The 20,425-nt window shown below is 40.1% G+C and overlaps 1 protein-coding gene across 1 annotated transcript in view; it reads left to right on the top strand.

The window, feature by feature from the left end:
- The window catches only part of ST7 (suppression of tumorigenicity 7), a 134,297-nt gene that overhangs the window by 80,148 nt on the left and 33,724 nt on the right, over positions 1–20,425 (top strand). The window contains 6 exon segments of the mRNA XM_085219028.1: positions 4,106–4,265; positions 7,198–7,252; positions 7,793–7,908; positions 9,064–9,139; positions 11,107–11,261; positions 14,496–14,593. Coding sequence (XP_085075154.1) covers positions 4,106–4,265; positions 7,198–7,252; positions 7,793–7,908; positions 9,064–9,139; positions 11,107–11,261; positions 14,496–14,593 — 660 coding nt within the window.

The following is a 20,425-nucleotide window of genomic DNA, read 5'->3' as shown; positions in this document are numbered from 1 at the left end:
GAGAATGTCTCGAAGAGGACCTAAATAACACAGAAAGTACCTTTTTTTTTTTTTTTTTTTAACATTCTTCTGCTTGTTTCATTACCTTTGTGTAGTCTGCTGCAGAGAGGCAGAGAGGTGACTGAGTTCTGGGCGTTCCCAGCAATTCCTGAAAGTCTGACAATTGTACAAGGACAATCTTTGGCAGTTGAAAACTGGCACGTGGTAGTTGTTCTAAGTTTCTGACTTGCTCAGTGGATGCTGACAGGTCAAGGAGGGCAAATTTGTCCATACGAGAGAGTTCTTAAGAAACTGAAAGTGTTTGCCAGGTAGCAGATGAGACAGGAAAAGTCTGTAGGAGGACAGTCTATACCTAAGTCTACAGACAAGTGGAGCCTACCCAGTGCTAAGAGAAATATTACATAGGCCATTTCCAGAGATAGGTAAAATATAAGTAAATAGGTATTTCGAATAAGCTGGTTGTTAGCAATGTATGTATCTACTCTTTGATTTAAGGAGTCCCAGAACCAGCAGCAGAGACTAAGAAAACGATCTACTGATAAATTTCATCCAGAAGGAACAGGGCTGCATTGCCTTCAAAACTGGCATTGAGGACACTAAGGGCATGGTCAGAGGCAAACTTTGTCTTAGAATCAGGATGGATAGTGGACTGTAGGATCTGTGTGTGTCAAATGGCTATCCCTAGCAGCTAAATAAACAGATTTTAAATAAACAGCCAAGAGGCTTTCTTTGTTCAAGAGCATTGTGTAGTCACATCCATATGGATGAACACTCTTGCCTACCAAAACAGGGATCTTTCCTGTACTGTCTACTGGAAACAGCCCTTGGGCTGTGATATCCCTAAAACATGCCCAGTCATTGTCTGGGAGAGTTGGCACAGGCTGGGCAGTGTGCTAAAAAGCAGCTTGGATGACTGAGCCAGTCAAGCATGTGCTGCTCTCCCATCTTATTTATCTGAGAGGCTTAACCATTGAATCTTCTGCTATCGTTATCCTATTCCTCGAGGGAGTAAGCCTCAGTTAGATCCATTAGATTGATTGTTACCGCCCCTCAGATTACAAGAGTATTCCAGTCCTTACTCCTCGGAGATCTAGATGCCTAATTAGAAGTCTGAATGAGAAGTCTGAGCTGTGGAAGTTGCCTGCAAGGAAATTTCTTACTGTTTTGGTTGAAGACTCGGTACACACTCTGGGTGAGGACTACAGAGAGTATTTGCTGTATAAGAGAGGACTCCTGTCTTGGATATGATAAACAGAAAAGCATAATTCATATCACTGATAGACATCACTATTTAGTCCAGTGAGAACAGCCATCAAAAACATCCCTTGTGAATTGATGCATTTCTGGTGGAGTATCTGGTCTGAAAAACGAGGCAGGAAGATCTGATAAGCCAAGTGATGCAGAATATGTTTGTTGTTACACGGAGAGATAAAACAATCTGGGATTGCCTGCATGTGAGAGCAGAGATATGAAAGAGAATGGTTTTTTTTTTCATAGCACAGGGGAGAAGAAGTACTTGCATAGAGAAGCAAAGGCAAAAAAAAAAGTCTATAGTAAGTATCTGAAATGCATTGAGACTTACGAGTGATTAGCCAATTCCTATTTTACTTAAATATCTGTTAACTACCAGCTGTTTTTTCATAGCCATGCACTTCTAGAAATCATTACAGCTTTCCAAGATCAAATACTCTTACATTAGGTATGATCTCTACCAAAATAAAAAATAAGAATCTAGATTTGGATTTCTAAATACACAAACCTGGAAATGTTCAGAACAAGATTTTAACTTGGCCTTTGTGAAGACTTCAAAGATCCCTTGAGAATCCAGAGATATTTGACCCTGTTCTGATTTGAAAGTATATGTATGTATATGAGAGAAATGTATGATGGAATCACACAAGAGTTTGGGTTCAAAGAGACTTTAAAGGTCATCTAATTCCAAGCCCCCTACCATGGGCAGGGGCACCTTTCACCACCAGTACTTTTCGCTAAAGGGGCCACCTTTGCTTTAGAGGCAGTTTTTCTCCCCACTTTCCTCTCTGATCCAGATCTCTTTCTGTGGATAATTAATCCTTGTAGTTAGCTATTATTATGCCAGATCTCTCATCTGCTGATCTGTCAAAAGCTTGTTGGTTTCACATTGCTTTCAAACTGGCTGGTATAGCTAGAAATCAAATTTGATTTGTAGAAGTCAGGTTTCAAAACCACTGACGCTAAGAAAGGTGCAAAGATTCTGTGCAATTTATTGTTTTGACTTCAACATCAAATTACAGATTATCCTCTCATATGCCCTGAACAAATTACTCCAAGCAAAGACTTATCGTGATGATGATTTATGGCTTCATTTTCTGAGAAACAGTATGCACTGAGATAGAGACTCAGTGAATCTTCCCTAGCTCTAGATTCACTCAACAATGCAAATATTTTAAAACTTTAATTCCCTTTTTTAAGCATAATTAATATATTTTTTAGTCTAGGGAGAAACTTGCAACTACAGCAGTTACTTTGACAAGTTTCAGTCACTCAGCCGCACTGTAGCAGTCACCTTCATACATACATTCTTTCTGCTTGTACCCTAGTTTCATTGCGATTCAGTGTGACAGTTTCCCAACTTGTATACATTTTTGCAGTGTAATTGGGGTTAAAAGCACTCTCTCCAGGTTTTGTTGACTTTTTATGTAAAAGTTGATTAGGATTGAAATAATAATAATGATGATGATGATAATAATTAATAATAATAATAATGTAAAGGAATTTAGTACATTATGATTTTTTTTTCTTTTTTCTTTTTTTTTTTTTTTCTTTAAAGGCAGGTCTTAAAGGAAGAAGCTCTGTTGGTACAGCCTATAACTGAATAGTTGATAGTAGCTGCTTGGGCAGCTGTACTTTGGCCCCTGATTTTATTACAGATTTTGTTATTTTATGATGCTATTACTTGGTGTCCTGTGTGTCTGTACAAAACTATAATCTTTGATTCCTGCCCTTGGACGGGCGTAACTGTGGCCTGACTTGTGTTCAAGCTTCAAAGTTTCCAAAGACAAAACAAAAACACGTATTCACAGCTGAGCTGTTACTATATCTTATGGCACAGTCTTTTTTTGATGATTGGGTATGTGTCGGCTGCTTAGGCTGTGAAGTTCTCTTGGGTCATAAGATTTAAATTCTAAACCCCTTAGGCAGTGTTAGTAAGGGCACGAGGGCAGCTAAAACCAAAGATTCACCTTTACCAGCTCCCCAGCCGCCACCTCTAGCATCTGGAGAAAGGCAGGCAGTGCAGTGATGGGTGCCTGGGAAGTGTACAGGGCAAAGCAGGGACCATGATATTTCCTAACAGTTCTGCCCCCAGCTCACAAGATTCCCACCGTGGTGCTCCTACAGGTTAATCCTAGGGAACGAGTACGGTGACAAACACGCTGCGGAACCTGAGTAGGAGCTATACATGCTGTGGGGCTTTTGTCGATTTGCCTGGAATGCAGAGTTCACAAAGATCTGGATGCGTTTATGTTCCGATTTCTCTGTGAGCATCCGTTTAGCTTTCCAAATGTGTGTTCGCCTTCTCCACAGACCGAAACCACCAGCCCCACGTCTGATTCGGTTGTGTTCCTGTTGGTACGCAGACGTGTTGCTGAGGGTGGGGCTGCAGGGGAGTGCAGAGCCCTTTGGGGTGCACTCCATAGCAGTACGCGTGCACCGGCAGATTGTACAAAGCCGTTTCCCTATTTGTATGAAGCAGTCTCCATTTCCAAAGGTTTGCGTGGTTTCCTCAAGGTCTGCTCTTACCCAGGGACATAATACCTCTGTGAAAATGCAGCATATATATATACATATATATTTAGGCTGTGATTTTCCAGATGGAGCTACATGAATAATCTGGTGTGCTAAAGGGTCAGGCATACGAAAAAACCTCAAACCAAACAACAAATCTTTAAAAGATATAGGATTGCGTTCCACGGGATTTGTTACTGAGGTTTTTCACGTCCACAAGCCCCTTTTCTGAAGCGCCCGACCCGCTACCCAGAAGCAGAGCGGGCTGTGGCGGGGCGGGGCGGGGCGGGCTTTGCCGGCGGTGACGAGCGGCGCGCTGACGTGCGTGTGTGTGTTGCAGATCTTCGAGTGGTGGTACTTCCGCAAGTACGGGACGTCCTTCATCGAGCAGGTCTCGGTGAGCCACTTGCGCCCTCTGCTGGGCGGGGTGGACAACAGCGCGCCCAGCGCGGCCAATGCCGCCAACGGCGAGGCGGACTCCAGCAGGCAGAGCGTTTCAGGTGAGCGCCGTGCCGTGCCGTGCCGTGCCAGCGGGGCTCTGGCGCTTCTCCGAAGGGCTTTCTTTGAAGTCAGATAAAGCACAGAACTGCCGCAGTAATTGCTCACCCTGATCCCTTCTTTCCCAATCAGTCGCTGTGTGTTGCGCAGTTACCAGCACGTCTTCCTGCTTGCTCTGAAACCCGAGGGCTCTCTCTGCTCCTCTGCTGCCCTCTGTGTCTCTGGGCAAGGCCCAGAACTGACAAATGGGGAAATGCGTATGAAAAAGAAGATATTCAGTTAAGGAGAATGTGTTGTTAAGCAGCTGAGCTATTCCTGTCTGTACCTGGCAACTTTTGCTTCAGCGTTCCTCACGAAAACAAGCAAGCAGAAATTAGCTTTGAACTCACAAGTTAAATAAAGTAAGCGGCCTCAAAACCCCTTGCACTCCTCTGGGTATTTCCACTTAGGGAAGCCTTCATATAGCACTGCAAAGTCAGCTGCTGTCATTCCCATCTGAGGAGAGGCCACGAATAGCAGCACTGCGTGGTGCAGGATATTAGATTTGGGTGAACTGGCAGAAAGCATAGGATGGCTTGGAAACACCTGTGTGCACTCATCAGTGCCTTCATTCACGCTTCAGCAGCTCTGAAATAACTCTGGGCATTTTAAAGCAGAAGGCACAGTATTTCAGCTAATGAGGCTCAGCCAAGCATCTCGACTTGCTGATACAAAGAAGCAGGCAGGGAATGGCTCTGCCTTCAGTGCACAGGCACACAGTGCTACAGATTCCTCAAACAGCGTCTTTGTGCAGCCTGTCTGTGAGAGCCTGCTGTTCGTGCCTTCAGAAAGATAGGGATGCTCAAAACCAGACCGTTGAATAGAGAGCTCAAAAAGCAATATTCAGTAAGTAGGTATAGTGTGTTATTAAGTTGTAATGGAACAGAAAAAGCAGCCTTCTGAGCCCATTGTGAATCCACACAGGGATATTTCTTTCACTGCCAAGCAGAGTGAAGATGGTTCACCGTGTTTCCCCATGTAGATGTGTGACTGTTGTAGAATACTCCAGTAGGTACCTTTGCCTTTGAGAACACTGGAAGAACAGTTGTACTAAAACCATAGTACCAGCAGATACCAAGACAAAAGCAGCAAAGAGCACATCATGCCTAACTAGCCAGACAGGTGCCAAACCCAGGACAGAAGATGGTAATATACCTTCTGAGCTTCCCCTTCTTGTTCCCCAGCTCCCCTGTTACAGTGCTTCTGAGCTCCCGAAGAGCACTGTTGCCTCAGTGTGAATAAGCTGAGGGAAAAGGATGATCAAACAGCTGTTGCCAAATACTGTTTGTTGCAGAGTAAGCCAAGCCTTTGAACTGTAGCTCTGGTTCTGAGGAGGCTGATATTAATTTAATATTTACTGTGTGTTGAAAGTTGTATTATGAAAAGCTGTCAGACTGAAGCTTGTCAAACAGCCATACCCTCTGGCTGCATAACTGAACAGCTGAATTCTGATTGAGTGCTTCTGCTGAGTAAACCAACGGAGCTTTCCAACACTGGTTACCCTGGAGTGGTTGGCTGAAAGGCACAGACGCATAATCAATGCTTTTATTCTTCCCAAACAAATTCCCTTCCCCATGTCAGTGCTTGATGCACATTATGCAGTGCATGGACCAAGCTGAAGTCCTGCTACCTATGCTGCCTCACTTTTTGTGTAGCTGCAAGTGGTTTTATATTATTGCAAACAATTTCTGTAAAATACTTTCTCTCCTTGACACTCGAGCCTCATACTCAGAAGTGCCAGGTCCATGAAAACAGAGGAAGTCTTCGCCTGTCATTTTGTCTTGTACTTTAATGGACCTGACATAACTTATGAGTGTTATATGAAGTAGGGTACATATCCTGCTGACTCAATATACTTCCTGAAAACTGCTGCAGTGATTTGTTTAGAAATGATGTTATGGAACCTCTTTGTGAAAAATGTGCTGGTTGACATTTGGTGGTGGAAGGCAACTAGCAAAATGCTGCAGGTTCAATTCTCCTGATGGGAATTTGCAGAGTAGTGGATGAGGGGTCGTTCACTAGCATGGCAAGGCAGCACTGGGTTTCACAATGAGCCTCTGAGTCCTTGTTGCAAATGCTGAGTTCATTCTGGCCTTAGCTTTGCTTAAGTGAATTGTCTTCGTTGAAATCAAGAGAACAGATCTGGTATTTAATTAAAGCAACAGAAGCTGTAATTAAGACCTCAGCTTTTCAAAAGCTATATAAGCTAATTTTATGATTTTTTTGGAGTTCTGTTCTAAATTACTTTTTTTTTTTATCCCTTCCTAACCTGTACCATTAAGAATTTGTTATTATTACTTTTTTTTCCCCTGAGAGGCATGGATGAAATACCAAACCTTTGCAATGGACTTTTCTCTGCCAATCAACTTGAGACTACTTTGTCAACCTTGGGGTTTAAGTAAGGTTAGCAGATGTTGCCATAGATAAGCTAAGGAAGGATTAAAATTGGCAGTTGTAGCTGAGGTTTTCAGTGATTTACAGTATAAACTAGGCAGTGAAGTTCTTCTGTAGGAATAACAAGTCCATGGGGATGGAGTTAATTGCTGTTTTTCAGTGCAGTAACCCAGTGTGAGTCCTTTTCAGATCTGCCTTATGGTAAATGTGAGTCCCAGCACTAATCGGTGTTGTTTTCACCTGGCATTTGGTGCTTTGTTGGATGTTATTTGTCTGGAATTATGTCATTTATTAACACTGACTTACAATGAAATTATCATTTTAAAAGAAAAGAGCAATCAGTCAGGTTGCCTGCATCTCATGCTCTTTATTTTTTCCATTTGTACCTGTAGAAAACAAAACGGGATTGTTAAGGCTCGTTAGAAGGTAACAAATGTTTCTGATAAACCTCCAGTTTTAATTTGGGAGAGATACATTGTTGTGTGTTTCTGTTTATCACAGAATGCAAAGTCTGGCGAAATCCTTTAAATCTGTTCAGAGGAGCTGAATATAATCGGTGAGTGCTCTGATGTTACAGGTATAGTATTGGGTTAAGGACCTTAATTGTACATCCCCATTAATCTAACTCAGCAATGGAAAAACTGTTGCGGACACTTTTGATCATGTCAGGCTCTCCTATATTTGTTAAATGTTTCTGAAGGAAAAGGAAATTAAATTCATACACGAGCACCTGTCAGTTCTGTAATTTTTGGTGCGTTAGAAAAACTGGAAAACCCAAGTGCAGTATTAAAACGTGGCAGTAATTCTGTTCAGATCAGCTATAGCAAACAAACTAATGAATTATATCTAGACTTCGTGTGATATTAGTGTTTGAATAGGTGTGTTAGCAACTGCCAGTAATTATCTCCCACCATCCTCACTAGGTTATGTTCAGCTACTGTAGCTCCATCACAGAACAGTGAAATGCAGTGTGTTGGTTAGGAGTTTGGCTCCTTAGCGGGTTATGCCTGTCTAACAGCTAGGATTCTTCTTTCCTATACGTTTTGCTGAATGTGACTTCAGTAACTAAAATGTCTCTTTGTTGGCATGCTTGCAGGTATACATGGGTAACAGGAAGAGAACCTTTGACTTACTACGATATGAATCTTTCAGCACAGGACCATCAGACATTCTTTACATGTGACACGGATCATTTACGGCCTGCCGATGCTAGTAAGTGGCTTTGGGAACAACCATTTTTACCAGTAGGTTAATGATTGCTTTGAACTGCTGCAAGAAAGTACAGTCAGACATCAGTTCTCTCAGGCAGATTGAGGAAGACCAAGTTTGGTCGTGCCTGGAAAGCTGTTGCTGTTCTATTACTAATATGCTAGATTAGTACAAGACTCTACGTAGGTATAAGCTCTCAAGTTTGTGTCACTTTTATTTTCTACTTTCTTTCTGGAGTCGTCAAGGTACCACTTATAAGCGTAAATAAGGATTTATGTTTTCCTCCCATTTCTTGCAGCAGTTCCAAACAGATACAGCTTAACTTGCCTCCAGCTATAGTGTAGTAAGCTGAATTACATTATCCAGACCCCATTTAGTCTATGCTGACAGAGGAGAGCTTATGTAAAACCTGAGTCCTGTACCTTATTAGTAGTTATGTACCTTATGTAGTAGTTAGAAGCTGTGTAAAAAAAAATGAGAACATGTTTAGAAACTAATTTCATATAAGCAGCTTTAGTTGTATTAAGCCTTTATTGTTAAGTCCGCATGCATACTTCAATTCAGCTTAAAATGTACAACAATTATTTTAATAATCAAAATTTGCATCTGAAGAGACAAATCTTCTTTGTCTCTTAGGACAGAAGAAACTGACAGTTGGGCATTATATTCTGTGGACATAATTACAAAGGAGAACATACTGTGCTTTTTTGACACAAGAAAAACATGAATCCTATTTTCTGAATACCATGGGCTAATTATGAGGTCATCTTAATTAGCCTGAATGTTGTCTTTTTTAACATACTCCTAAAGCAACTGCACATTAAGGAGCTGGAATAGGAACCCCAACTATCCTTGTATTCTTTTGTGCCCCACGGAATCTACCTCCCCAAGAGGAAAAAGCTGCTTACTCACTCTGCGTGTAACAGTGCAGATGGCACAATCTCTCAGTCAGATTTTCCCATGGAAAACAGGTGATTAAATGAAAGAATAAGGCTCAGCATTTGGTTGTATGTCTTTTGACTGATTGCTGAAGTCTTTGAAATGTTATGTGGTGAGTCAGGCTGAGAGCAGTAAATTTTGTTGTTAAAATGCAATAGATTTTCCTTGTTAATGCTGTAATGACTGATATGCCCCTTTTCTGCTTGGTTTATTGAATAGTAATGCAAAAAGCCTGGAGAGAGAGAAACCCCCAAGCCCGAATTTCTGCAGCACATGAAGCTTTGGAATTGAATGAGTGAGTGACAACAACATTAACATTTATTTTCTGTCATTTAAAAATCCATTTGATGGTGGCTTAGGGCAGGGGTTTTACTACAGTGATTTTTAACCATGATTACTGGCCTGCCACAGGAAGTCCAGCAGTGGGAGGAAGAGAAGCACAGCTGTATGTGGTGCTAGCCACCCAGAAGATCCTTAGGGCACTGATGACAATAGGGTGTTTTCACACTGATGTCAGCGGGCTTTGGATCAGGCAATGTGTTAGCACAGAAAAGTGTTAATTATGTTGCCTCCTGGTGAGTCCATGATATGTTTATTTATGGGATGGCGACGGAGAGTTCCCTTTTGGATTTCTCAGTTGTCCTGAACAGAAGCAAGAAAGAAGGGACTCGTAAACACTTCCTGAAATATTCATTTGATAGTGTGAGGGAAAATGATGTAGTATTTTGGGACTTTTGTTTTTTCAGTCTGTTATTTATTTTCCCAATGAGAAATGTAGCATTCTGAGATCCCGCAGTAAACTCAGTGCTGTGAGGCTTTGCTGGCATGGCATGCTGTACAAATGTTGCCAAAGTGCATAAAGTAGAGAGACTCCCTTAGGTTGCTGTCAGAGATTACTGCATTCTAGAATTGCATAAACTGATGCCTTACAGATTGTCCTTCACTAGTTTCATTAGAAGGAAAAAAATAAGTGTTTGTTCCTGGGCCACAATTTAACTGAGAGAGCATATGGCTTAAAAGGCTTTAGCAAGCAGTGAGCTATTCACCTATTCCATTCTACTCATATACGGAGTCTTATTTTCATCCAGACTTGTTTTTACCACTTCCTCAATAGATGACTGTGTGAAAAACAGCGAGAGGTGACAGCAGCAGCCTGATTTCATTTCTGTATAAACAAGGATCTCATCGTATTAGCTGTTTGTATCAGAAAGAAATCAGCTGTATCCCACCTAACTTCAGCTGTTAAAATTGTGTCTGTCAAATCCAAAGTAGTTACCTCGGCTCCTTGTATAGCCAAGTGAGAGAGGCTTCTCAACTCAGCATATCATCATGTTTTTAGAGAGAGATTTAAACAGGTGAAATGAATGGCTTTGTGAAGATGCTCCTTAAAGGAGGAGGAACACAGATACTTCTAAATTAGTTGAAAGCTGAGTGAAGTGATTCCCCCCTGCATTTCACCTTTTCCTGTATTCCTAAAGTAAATTTCCCAGTTATTGTTTTATGGGGGGGGACCTCTATAATTACATTCATGATCTGATATTTGAAAGTGCTATAGATCCATGGGCCAGCAGTGTGTCTTTGTGGCCAAGAGAGCCAGTGGTACTCTGGGGTGTATTAAAACGAGCATGGCCAGCAGAGTGAGGGAGATGATCCTCCCCATGTACTCTGTCCTGCCGAGGCCTCATTTCAAGTACTGACAGAACAAGGGGCAACAGTTACAGGCTGTACCACAGGAGGTTCCATCTGAGCATAAGAAAAAACTTTTACTGCAGGGGTGACAGAGCACTGGCACAGGCTGCACAGAGAGGTTGTGGAGTCTCCTCTGGAGATACTCAAAACCCACCTGGATGCTTTTCTGTACAAACTACTGCAAGGAACCTGCGTTAGCAGGGAGATTGGAGTCGATGATCTCCAGAGATCCCTTCTTTTCATATTATTGCAGTAATGGAAACATTTTATGTTAAAACAGTTCATTAAACTGGTCTTGATCTCCGATGAGTTTTAGTCCATATTGCTTAGTGAAACAGTGCTTTACTTCCTGGGACATATTTTGGTAGGTTTAGTAGGGCAGCTGCATGATACAGTGTCAACACATGAAAGTCATGATCTACTTGCCTGAGTATTTACAAAGGGTCACGAGAAAGATGTATCACTAAAATTCCTTTGCTTCCATATTCAATGCATGCTTGACTGTCTTCATATCTTCGTACAGTTTTTACTTCTTGCAACTTTCTCATGGTTCTTCTTCTGACATTTCTGCAGATGTGCTACTGCCTATATTCTTTTGGCTGAAGAGGAAGCAACAACAATTGTGGAAGCAGAGAAGCTGTTCAAGCAAGCTCTGAAGGCTGGAGAGGGCTGTTATAGGCGCAGTCAGCAATTGCAGCATCATGGTGCCCAGTATGAAGCCCAACACAGTAAGTTTCTTTGGACGAAATAGCTGTTTCTAAAAGGAAGAAATTCTGGTAGTGGTAGCTTTTCTTTTTTACCTCTCAGACCGATGTACTTGGGATTTCTTGTTGGCTACAATATGGCCATAGGCCGTATTTTTTTTCATTGTTTTTGCCTGATTCTGTTACTGAGTTAGCAATGCTCAGAATACAGACACATCTTTTCTGTCATGGCAGAAAATGCAAACGATTTACTTAACAGAAAATGGAATGCTGCATAGCCAAAAGGGATTTGGTATTCGGAAGATTCTAGAGACTATGTTAGGAAGTTGGACTAAAATGCCATTAGCCATTTTGAAAACATAAGCTCATGTGAAAAGACAGTAAAGAATAGCAGAAACAGAGGTGAGTTGGTGCTTTGCCAGCTTTTCCCATCAGCAGTAATGATAAATAAGTACACCACACTGTTGTGTGAAAGTTAATGAGATCCATTCGCCAGTGTGACATTTGAAAAGTTAGGTGCATACATTAAGAAAGGTCATGGAAACATTAACAACTGGAATAATGTAGTGCTGCAATTGATGCTCTAGGTTTTTTGCTCTTTTTTTTTTTTTAATTTTTTATTGTGGAGATTTAGCTGCTGTAATGATATTTGCTAGATGCTTCTTAATTCTAAGAAAATACATAAGGTTACACTGCCAGTAAAAGAACAGAAAGATAAATAAAACAAACAGATCTAGGTTAGTTCTAGTCTACAGTGACTACCTCAGGCAAAAATAATACCAATGAATTACGTAAGTAAAAGCACTGACATATTTTGGGCATCTGTAACTTTCTCAGGACTTGAATTCATAGCCTCTGGCTGTGTCACATAATTCGAAGATTGCAGATAAAAATTGTACAAAGTGAAATTGTCTGTCATCTCTGGTTTCAAAAGTGCACACAAGTCTATACCTGAAAGCCTGAGGTTTTATAAATCTTGGAGGTAGTATTTTAAACATTTGTTGGATATAAAATGATATTTAAGATGATACATTTATGATTATTTGCTTATTTTTGGAGAAAAACAAATGAAGAGCAGCTGAGCCCTTGAAGGAGTTTTCAGGTTCTAGCAGGCTGTCCATGAAACTTTAATTTGTGCACTCAATCCATTAAGAGCACAGAAAAATGCCAGCAATTCTGTGAAAAATACACAATAAGACTGTCACGATTCTCATGCTGGTGAGCAAGATGTCCAAGATATGTTAAGTTTGTGCAAGCAAATTTAAGTGTGGTATCTTCTTAACTGATGTATGTTATAGTATGTATCACTACCATCATCATCAAGTTTGACACCCTGAACCTTCAGATTTAAAGCAGAGTAAGCAATCAGCTGAGTCACATAATAAAGAATGTTGCCATAGAGTAAGAAAGACTGAAGACTGACTGCCAGCTCTGACTGTTGCTTGATAGAGAGGCTAGATTGTCCCACTCCTCTCTGCCTTCCTCTGATAATTTCAGCGTGCACCCTCAGGAGTTAAACTCCATCTACAGAATATGCCTTACATACAAGGACTTCAGGTAGAAATCTTTGGATTATATGCTGCATTTATGTGGTTTGAAAAGATGAAGACCACAGGTTTCTTAAGGGAAGAAGGACCATGGACACACATATCTGTAAAGAGACCACAGTTCCTCTCCCTCTTTTGCAGTTTCTCCTTGGTTCTGAAGTGTCTGTTCCATTTTCAGTCCTTCATGCTGACATTGGGATGAAAAGTGGCCACTTTAGGGAGAGAAGATCACTATAACAGCAATGTATTGTTCAATTTTCCTGTATGTTAAGATGTTCTATCGTTCATTCAGTGACAGACCATGAATTTTAAGTGTGGATAATGACTTCGGGCAGCCAGTTCAATCTCTGTCAAAAGATTCCAATGATAGAAGGTGAAGGCAATTTTGTTTAAGATGGCCCATACTAGTCACCCTAAATAATTAGTCACCTCAGAAAATGTTGGACTGAAAGGTTGTCTTGATTTCTTAGTGAATAGATGCCTTTTGACCATTTTTTCTGAAATGTCTCGAAAGGAGCTTGGCCTGAAATTTATACCTCTTAGTTACACTACATAAACATGTTGAAACAGATGTAACTAATAAATTGTTTATTAAATATAGAAGAAGCAACTCAGAGATAAGAAATTACATAATATAAAATATAGCTAATGAAATTCCTTCCCTCCCTTATTTTTCTTCTAAAGTCAGACCTTTCAGCCTGCTGTTGGATCTGTCTGAAAATCATAATCATACTTTAAAACAGTTTGTAGGTACTTGGAACGTTTTCCACGCACATCTTGTTCTTATTATGAAAGACTTGAAAATGTTAGGAACAGAGAAATCTTTACAGACCGCATATGTGAAGATAATTTGTAGCAAGTGTCTTATATTTTCTTGATATGGTAATTTTATAGATGATTGCCTGTCCACACATTTCCTGTTGGTCCAAAAGTATGTTAAAAGTTCACACTGGGATTATGGAGAGAGAATGAGAAACCAAGGATCAATGAAAGAGTAAGGGTAATTCTAGAGATTAATTACTGCAGCTGTTTAGTTTCTGTCTTGGTCGGGGCACCTTCCAGCACACAGGATTGTTATGTCTGAGAGATGCGAAGTTGCCATCCATAGCTGTGAGGAATTTGAAGGTGGTAGCAGGGTAACAAGTAGAGGCTCAGCAAAAGGAAGGTTCAGGGTGTATTTATAACCAAAAAGTACGAAAACTGTTAGAATAAAGCTGAGGAATTAGTTTACTGAATCTCCTATTAACATGTGTGCAACTTAACTTACAAAAACAAAAGAAAAGACATACTAGAATTTTCATGGATACTGTTGTCTAAACCGAATACATGAACTGGTAAGTAATTTGATGCTGTCTGTATAACTGCACATTTTTGTGTCAGTGTTAACTTCATAGGGGTTCCACCCCCCTGAATATTACTTGATGGTCTGTATCCTACAGAGCTCTCCATGCCTTCAGATCTGCTTATATTTCACAGGTGTAAGGCCAACATATGGGTCCTTATTTGTACCCCCGTATATCCAGAGTAATTCCTCTGTTACATCATGTCTAAGTCAGCTGAATTTGTTGAGTGTTTATTGGAATTATTGTGATAGCACTGATGATAGTGAATAATAAAAATTATATAGAAAACTTTCTGTTGGAATATTAAAGAACTTCTTTAAATAAAAGTCTTTTTTATCTTAATTATGTTTCTTTTTCTTTTTTTGCAGGAAGGGACACTAATGTGTTAGTTTATATTAAGAGGAGGCTGGCAATGTGCGCAAGAAAGCTGGGAAGGACCAGAGAAGCAGTGAAAATGATGAGAGATGTGAGTTTGTATTTTATCTGCATTTGATACATAGGTAATAAATAGTAGCACAGAAATGATATATATTAGTTACGAATTAGTATCTGCTCTTGAACCATGCAGTTGTACTGACAATCATTTTGTATGTGTAATGTACGTAAAGACTAAGTGAACACATCCCTCCTAAGGTTGCAAAAGGAACACTAAAAAATCACCAAGTACCAGATGGATGGTTGTATTTCCCATCCTGGTATGTTTGCATTAGAATGCTGCCTTTGGTTATTCAGTCATAAAGTTACATAGCTTCTTTTTCAGAAGACTTCCTCTGTGACACATAGTGAATTTGGATTTGCAAAGCTGCATTTTGGCTTTCTTCCTTCTTTGTGACACTGCTCAGAACTGAGGACAATGTTATTTATTCATGCAAAACTTATTACTGAGACATCAAAAGAAAGTTATTAATCTGTAGTGAAATAATTTCCCTCTGAGATGAGGGATGATTTTATTCAGTATTTGTAGGCTACAAATTTGAAACATCAAACAGTAGCAAGCAGGGGAGTGGCAGTAAGTGCATCATCCCCACGAGACTCTATATAAGTTTCAAGTGCATAAAAGGCTCAGCTTTCGAGATAGCTGTGCACACCTGGCATTTCTTTGATTGAGATCTCCTGCACGCAGGTGAGTAACACAATAGTTTGAGGCAGTGACATACCACACCCAAGGTAGCAAGTCTGTGACTCGGTGATATTTCTGAAAACATTGAACAGAGTTCATCATGGTGCTAGTCCTCATCCTAAATAATCTACCAAATGGCAAGTGGAGAGCAATTTTATTTCCTGTCTCTGGTTGAAGTTTTTCAGGCATACAACTCTTGCTTCTCAGAATCACTAGGCTGACAGATAGAGGTGTTGAAAAAGAACTTGTCGAAACCCAGCCATTGTCCAGCTATGTGTGTAAGAAAGAGGAACAAGGAGGAAAAGACCTGTTTTTGCAGCCTCGTAGTCAACAGAGTCAGCTGGGAGAAAATGTTTTCAGTCCAACCAGCTCCACTGATTATTTATCAATTTCATTACACAGCCACACCGGGACAAACACTGAAATGTGGTGGAAACATTGAAATTCTAAGTTCTGGCACTAAGATACAAGAAAGATAGAATTTTGAATTTCACATTCAAATGTCGCACATCGTAATTATGGCAACTTCTGGAGCTTAATATGGGATGCTGAATGTGTCTTATAATTTGTAGGTAGGGCTGTGTTGAACAGATCTTCCATGAGCTTTTCCTCAGTTGATGTCAATACATCATTTGTTAGACGTTTGGAGGACTGAAGAGCATCATGCTAAAACAAAAGGGCTGGATGCAAGACAGCAGAGGCAGAAAGACAGAGTTTCAAATTTCTAGAGCTTTAACACAGATGAATGCATTCTGTATTTTTCTACATACAGACACTTAGCCAAATCCTCCAAACTGAATTTAGGTGCCTCTAGAGCTCTTTGTTGTGAGTGAGCAGAGCTGAGAATTAGCAGGTCCCTAGATGAAATATAAAAGCAATAGTACCTCTAGGTCACAACTCCAACACATTAAGAGCAAGAGTAGCATCAAGTCAGCTTTGCAGATGCTTTTCTTAGACTGACATGGAGCTATTTATTTCTGATGAATGCACACCACTATTTATTCATGGATGACATAAATAATATATTTATAAGCAGTTTGAACATGAATGTGTCATTGATGGTTTCTGTGTGATTGATGAGGGAGGAGATGAATTTATTCACTCTGAAAAGAACATGAAGAATATGTTGGCTGGGGACTGCTGAGTCTAGCATCATGGAACGGAGGGTGGAGGCCTTGTTTGTGTTTGAAAGATTGAAAACAGATTTCTCAAGGCATGGAACATGATGGAAATGAAGTGTTAAGAGGTTCATGACACCATCTGGGAAATATGATTGGGATGTAGTGAGTTTTTACCACTTCGAAAAAATAAAATATTTGAGAGTGTTTAATTCATGGCAAATACAAGGCCATCTTGAGGAAATTACTGATGGATTACACTGTCTTACTTCAATTTTATGTAAGAAAAGAGAGAGATCCTGCTTAAAACACCTTAATGAAAAGAAAATGAGTTGCTGGTGACTTTAATAAGATTTTGGATAATTGGTTTTATTACAGTATTGATAGGAAAATCATATTATTTAGTACTTAATGAGGATATTTTAATTATTTCTTCTATTGTGAGAATCAAATAGGAATCTGTCACTTCTGTGATTGATATTGAGATTGCATCATTTTGTTGACTTTGCTGCTCTGATTTCATTCACTCCGTTCAGTAGAATTAATCAGAATGACTAACCTGTAATTTTCTTGGAAACTTGTCATTTAAGTACACATAGGTGTTGGTTTTGCTTATATTTCTGATGATAACTATTTACTATGTTTCACTATAGAAACCAGCAGCTGTCACTATTTGTATATATTGAGTTAACTTGTGAGCTCATTTTGATTAGTGTGTTGTTGGAATAGCTCCAGCCTAGTCACCAGAGTTGTTCCAATTTTATTCCTCTTTATATAGAGCATGATATGGTTTGTGAGGGAACCAGCTCTCTTTTACCATCCCAGAGGAAAAAATCTTCAGTGCTGGTTGTTTTATTTGTTAGGCTGATTATCTTAGGAGGATTTAAACTAGCGTGTTCCAAACAGTGCTGGAAAATTTGGTATGTGCAGAGGAGAAAGGCTGTAGTGGTGACTGTGGGAAATCTTCAGTATTTCTAATCTTTACTTGGGGATGTTATTGCTTTCAATAAGAAATAAGACAAGAAACTAAGTGCTGAGGAGCAAGGATTGCTTTTTGCTGTCTGTCGATTCCCTCACCTTTACAGGAGAAGAAAACTATACTGGGTGTACATTTTATGTTTTTCATTGATTGGAAGCCAAGATGTGTGGAGGGTATGCAAAGGCTCTTTCTGTTCTTTGGCAGTGACTGGGGCAGTAGTTGTCTGTGCTATTGAATTTCCCTTGACTGAGACACTGAGTATCCAGGTGGAAGCACACGGTGCAAGAAGAAACTGAATTGTCAAATTAATTCTAGCTTCTTAGGATTGTTCTGGAGAAGGTTTGGGCTGTGGAACAAGCTTTCATTGAAGGGTGATGTGTGTTTACAAAAGAGAAGGGAGGCAGGCAGAAGGCGTGCTAATGGATGGAGTGAGCAGGTCTCAATCATTTTCTTTTTTAAAGAGATGAAACAAACCTGTTCTCCTCAAGATGTTTTTGTCTCCTACGCTGTGGCCCTGCAATTCCTTGGAAGCTGCTTTGTAGTCTTAGCAAGCTCTGTTTCCAGGCAGTGAAGTTGCTGCTTGCTACATCCATTGCAGCTTTGTTTAGCAACAAGTAGCATTTAGGAAGACACTCTCTAGGTCTTTCCTCAGCACTGGAGGTTAGAAATCAAAACACTCTTTAAGGGTCAGAAATGTACACTTTATTTTATTTCTGGCATCAGTCGTGTCTGCTGAGAAATAACTCTTCCTATTATGGACCTAGCTCTGAGAATCTTGCTACAGATATTTCACTTGGGTATGTTTGTACGTTTGTCTCAGTAACCAACTGCAATGTCTAAAATGCATATTTTGTGTCACAAAGCACAGCAAGGAACTGTTGGTGCCAATGCAGCTTGCACTGTTAGAGAGCTGAGTGCTTAGCAATGTGCTGCATAATAACTTCTTTAAACACTTGTGCAGCCCTGAACTTTTCAGGTGTTTTAAAAGGTAGTGTCACATGGAGACATCAAAAGGGTACTGAGTCAACTCTGATGATATAGGTAGGTTGGGCTTTTATCTTTTTATGACCAACAGCATTAGAGGTTTTTGCTGGTGTGCCAGTTCTGTAAATCTAGCATGCTTCCCTGGCAACCACTTGTATTCAACTTTGAATGCTCTTTTCTATTCAATATTCTCTTGAATTCTGTATTTCTGTGTGCATTGCTGATTGCTCTCGGACAAGAGGAGCACAGAACCAGAACAGTGTTCTGCACCTTGTATTGTCAAGCTTTGTGAAAGAATCCTGACTGCTAATAAAGATGTTATGATCCCTAGCAACTTAACAATGCAACTTCTGCAGCTGCTTGCATCCATGCCTACTGTCTGTCTCTCCCAGATTTTTCTGTGCTTTAGGCAAGGATTAGTGAGTCAGTCTTTGGCATGTGTTACACAGGTCAGGCAAAGCAAGCTTCTTTGCCTTGAATGCAGTGCTAACCTTATTAAAATCTGTAGCATTTGTTCAAAGTGTCATTTATTAAAAGTGGAAGCAAAAATTCTTCTGAGTTCAAGAGACTGAGAGCTACCTTTTACATTTTAGATAAGCTCTACTCCTGTGAAGCATGACATTTGCCAGTCTCCACTACAGAAGAGTATCTTCAGTTAGTTCTTATTCAGACACAGAAATACTGCAATAACAGTAGAATATCCTTCATTCGAATGGACTCTGAAGTAAAACAGAGAATGCCTGGGATTGCCCTAATGCTGTTTATCCATTCATTTTATCCACATGTGAGTCAGACCCCTCACTTTCTGTCACTGTGCAGTGATCCTATGCAAAACCCTTAAACCTAGAAATTTGGTGACTATCACATAAGCCTGATAATAATGCTTTTCATATAAACTATGTTTCAAATTGTTATAGCTGGGTGACTACAATAAGAGACTACCTTTTTAGCATGTGTCGAAAATACACATTTTTCCAGCAGAACATTTGAGCTTTCTCACCATATTTGTCTGATACACTTAAGGGCATCTTGCACCCAAATGGAACGAAATGCCCGTGTGTTGAGCACATGTCCTGTAGAGCAGAATACTTGTTTCCTCTACTAAGGCTAAACTGCAGTGTCAGTTTTTGTTTTTCTGACAGTTTGTTGAAATATGTCTTCAGCCTGCTGAGCATATAGTTTGTATTATCAAACCCTATGTGGAACAGACAACCACATTTGATTTTTCATCATATGTAATGTATATATCCAAGGGTTTCACAGAATCATAGATTGGCTTGTGTTGGAAGGGACCTCAAGGACCATCAAGTTCCAACCCCCCTGCTGCAGGCAGGGTTACTAGCTGCTAGAACCAGTACTAGGCCAGATTGCCCAGAACTCTATCCAACCTGGCCTTAAACACTCCAGGGATGGAGCATCCATAACCTCTCAGGGCAACATGTTCCAGCACCTCACCACTCTCACAATAAAAAACTTTCCCCCGACACTTAATATAGATCTTCCTCCTTGAGTATAAATCCATTCCTCCTTGTCCTATCACTATCTACCCCTGTAAAAAAAGTTGATTTCACTCATGTTTATAAACTCCCTTTAAATATTGGAGGGCCACGATGAGGTCTCCTCGCAGTCTTTTCCAGGCTGAACAAGCCCAGTTCCTTCAGCTTGTCTTCATAGGAGAGATGCTACAGCCCTATGGGAGAGGGCTTCTATGTACAGGGTTTCCAACACTGTGATTCTGTTAAGACAGAGTATAGACTCAGAACATAGTCACATAGTCTTACAGAGACTCTGCTAATTTGGATTCTCTACCTCTAGAATTATGAAAATTTCTGCAAAGTACTCGAGGATGATGTCAATGAAGTGTTTTTTTCTGAAGAGGGCTGTGAGTGATGACTTCATTTTCATGCTTTATGCTGATGTTTGATGCAACAAAAATTATTAGTTTCTCATACTACTTTTATGTGATGTGATTATTTAGTAGTAAATGCACATCTGGAGCAACTTCTGCTCTTCTGGTTTCATGCCACATCTGCCTTTAAAGTTCTCTTAATTCCTGGAATGTGCATTTTTACAACATAGTTCGAGTAAAAGCATTTC

Source organism: Meleagris gallopavo, chromosome 1, assembly GCF_905368555.1.
Source record: "Meleagris gallopavo chromosome 1, MGAL_WU_HG_1.1, whole genome shotgun sequence".
Taxonomy (NCBI): Eukaryota; Metazoa; Chordata; class Aves; order Galliformes; family Phasianidae; genus Meleagris; species Meleagris gallopavo.
Note: the sequence above shows the minus strand (reverse complement) of the source record. Positions and strands in the feature narration are given on the sequence as shown.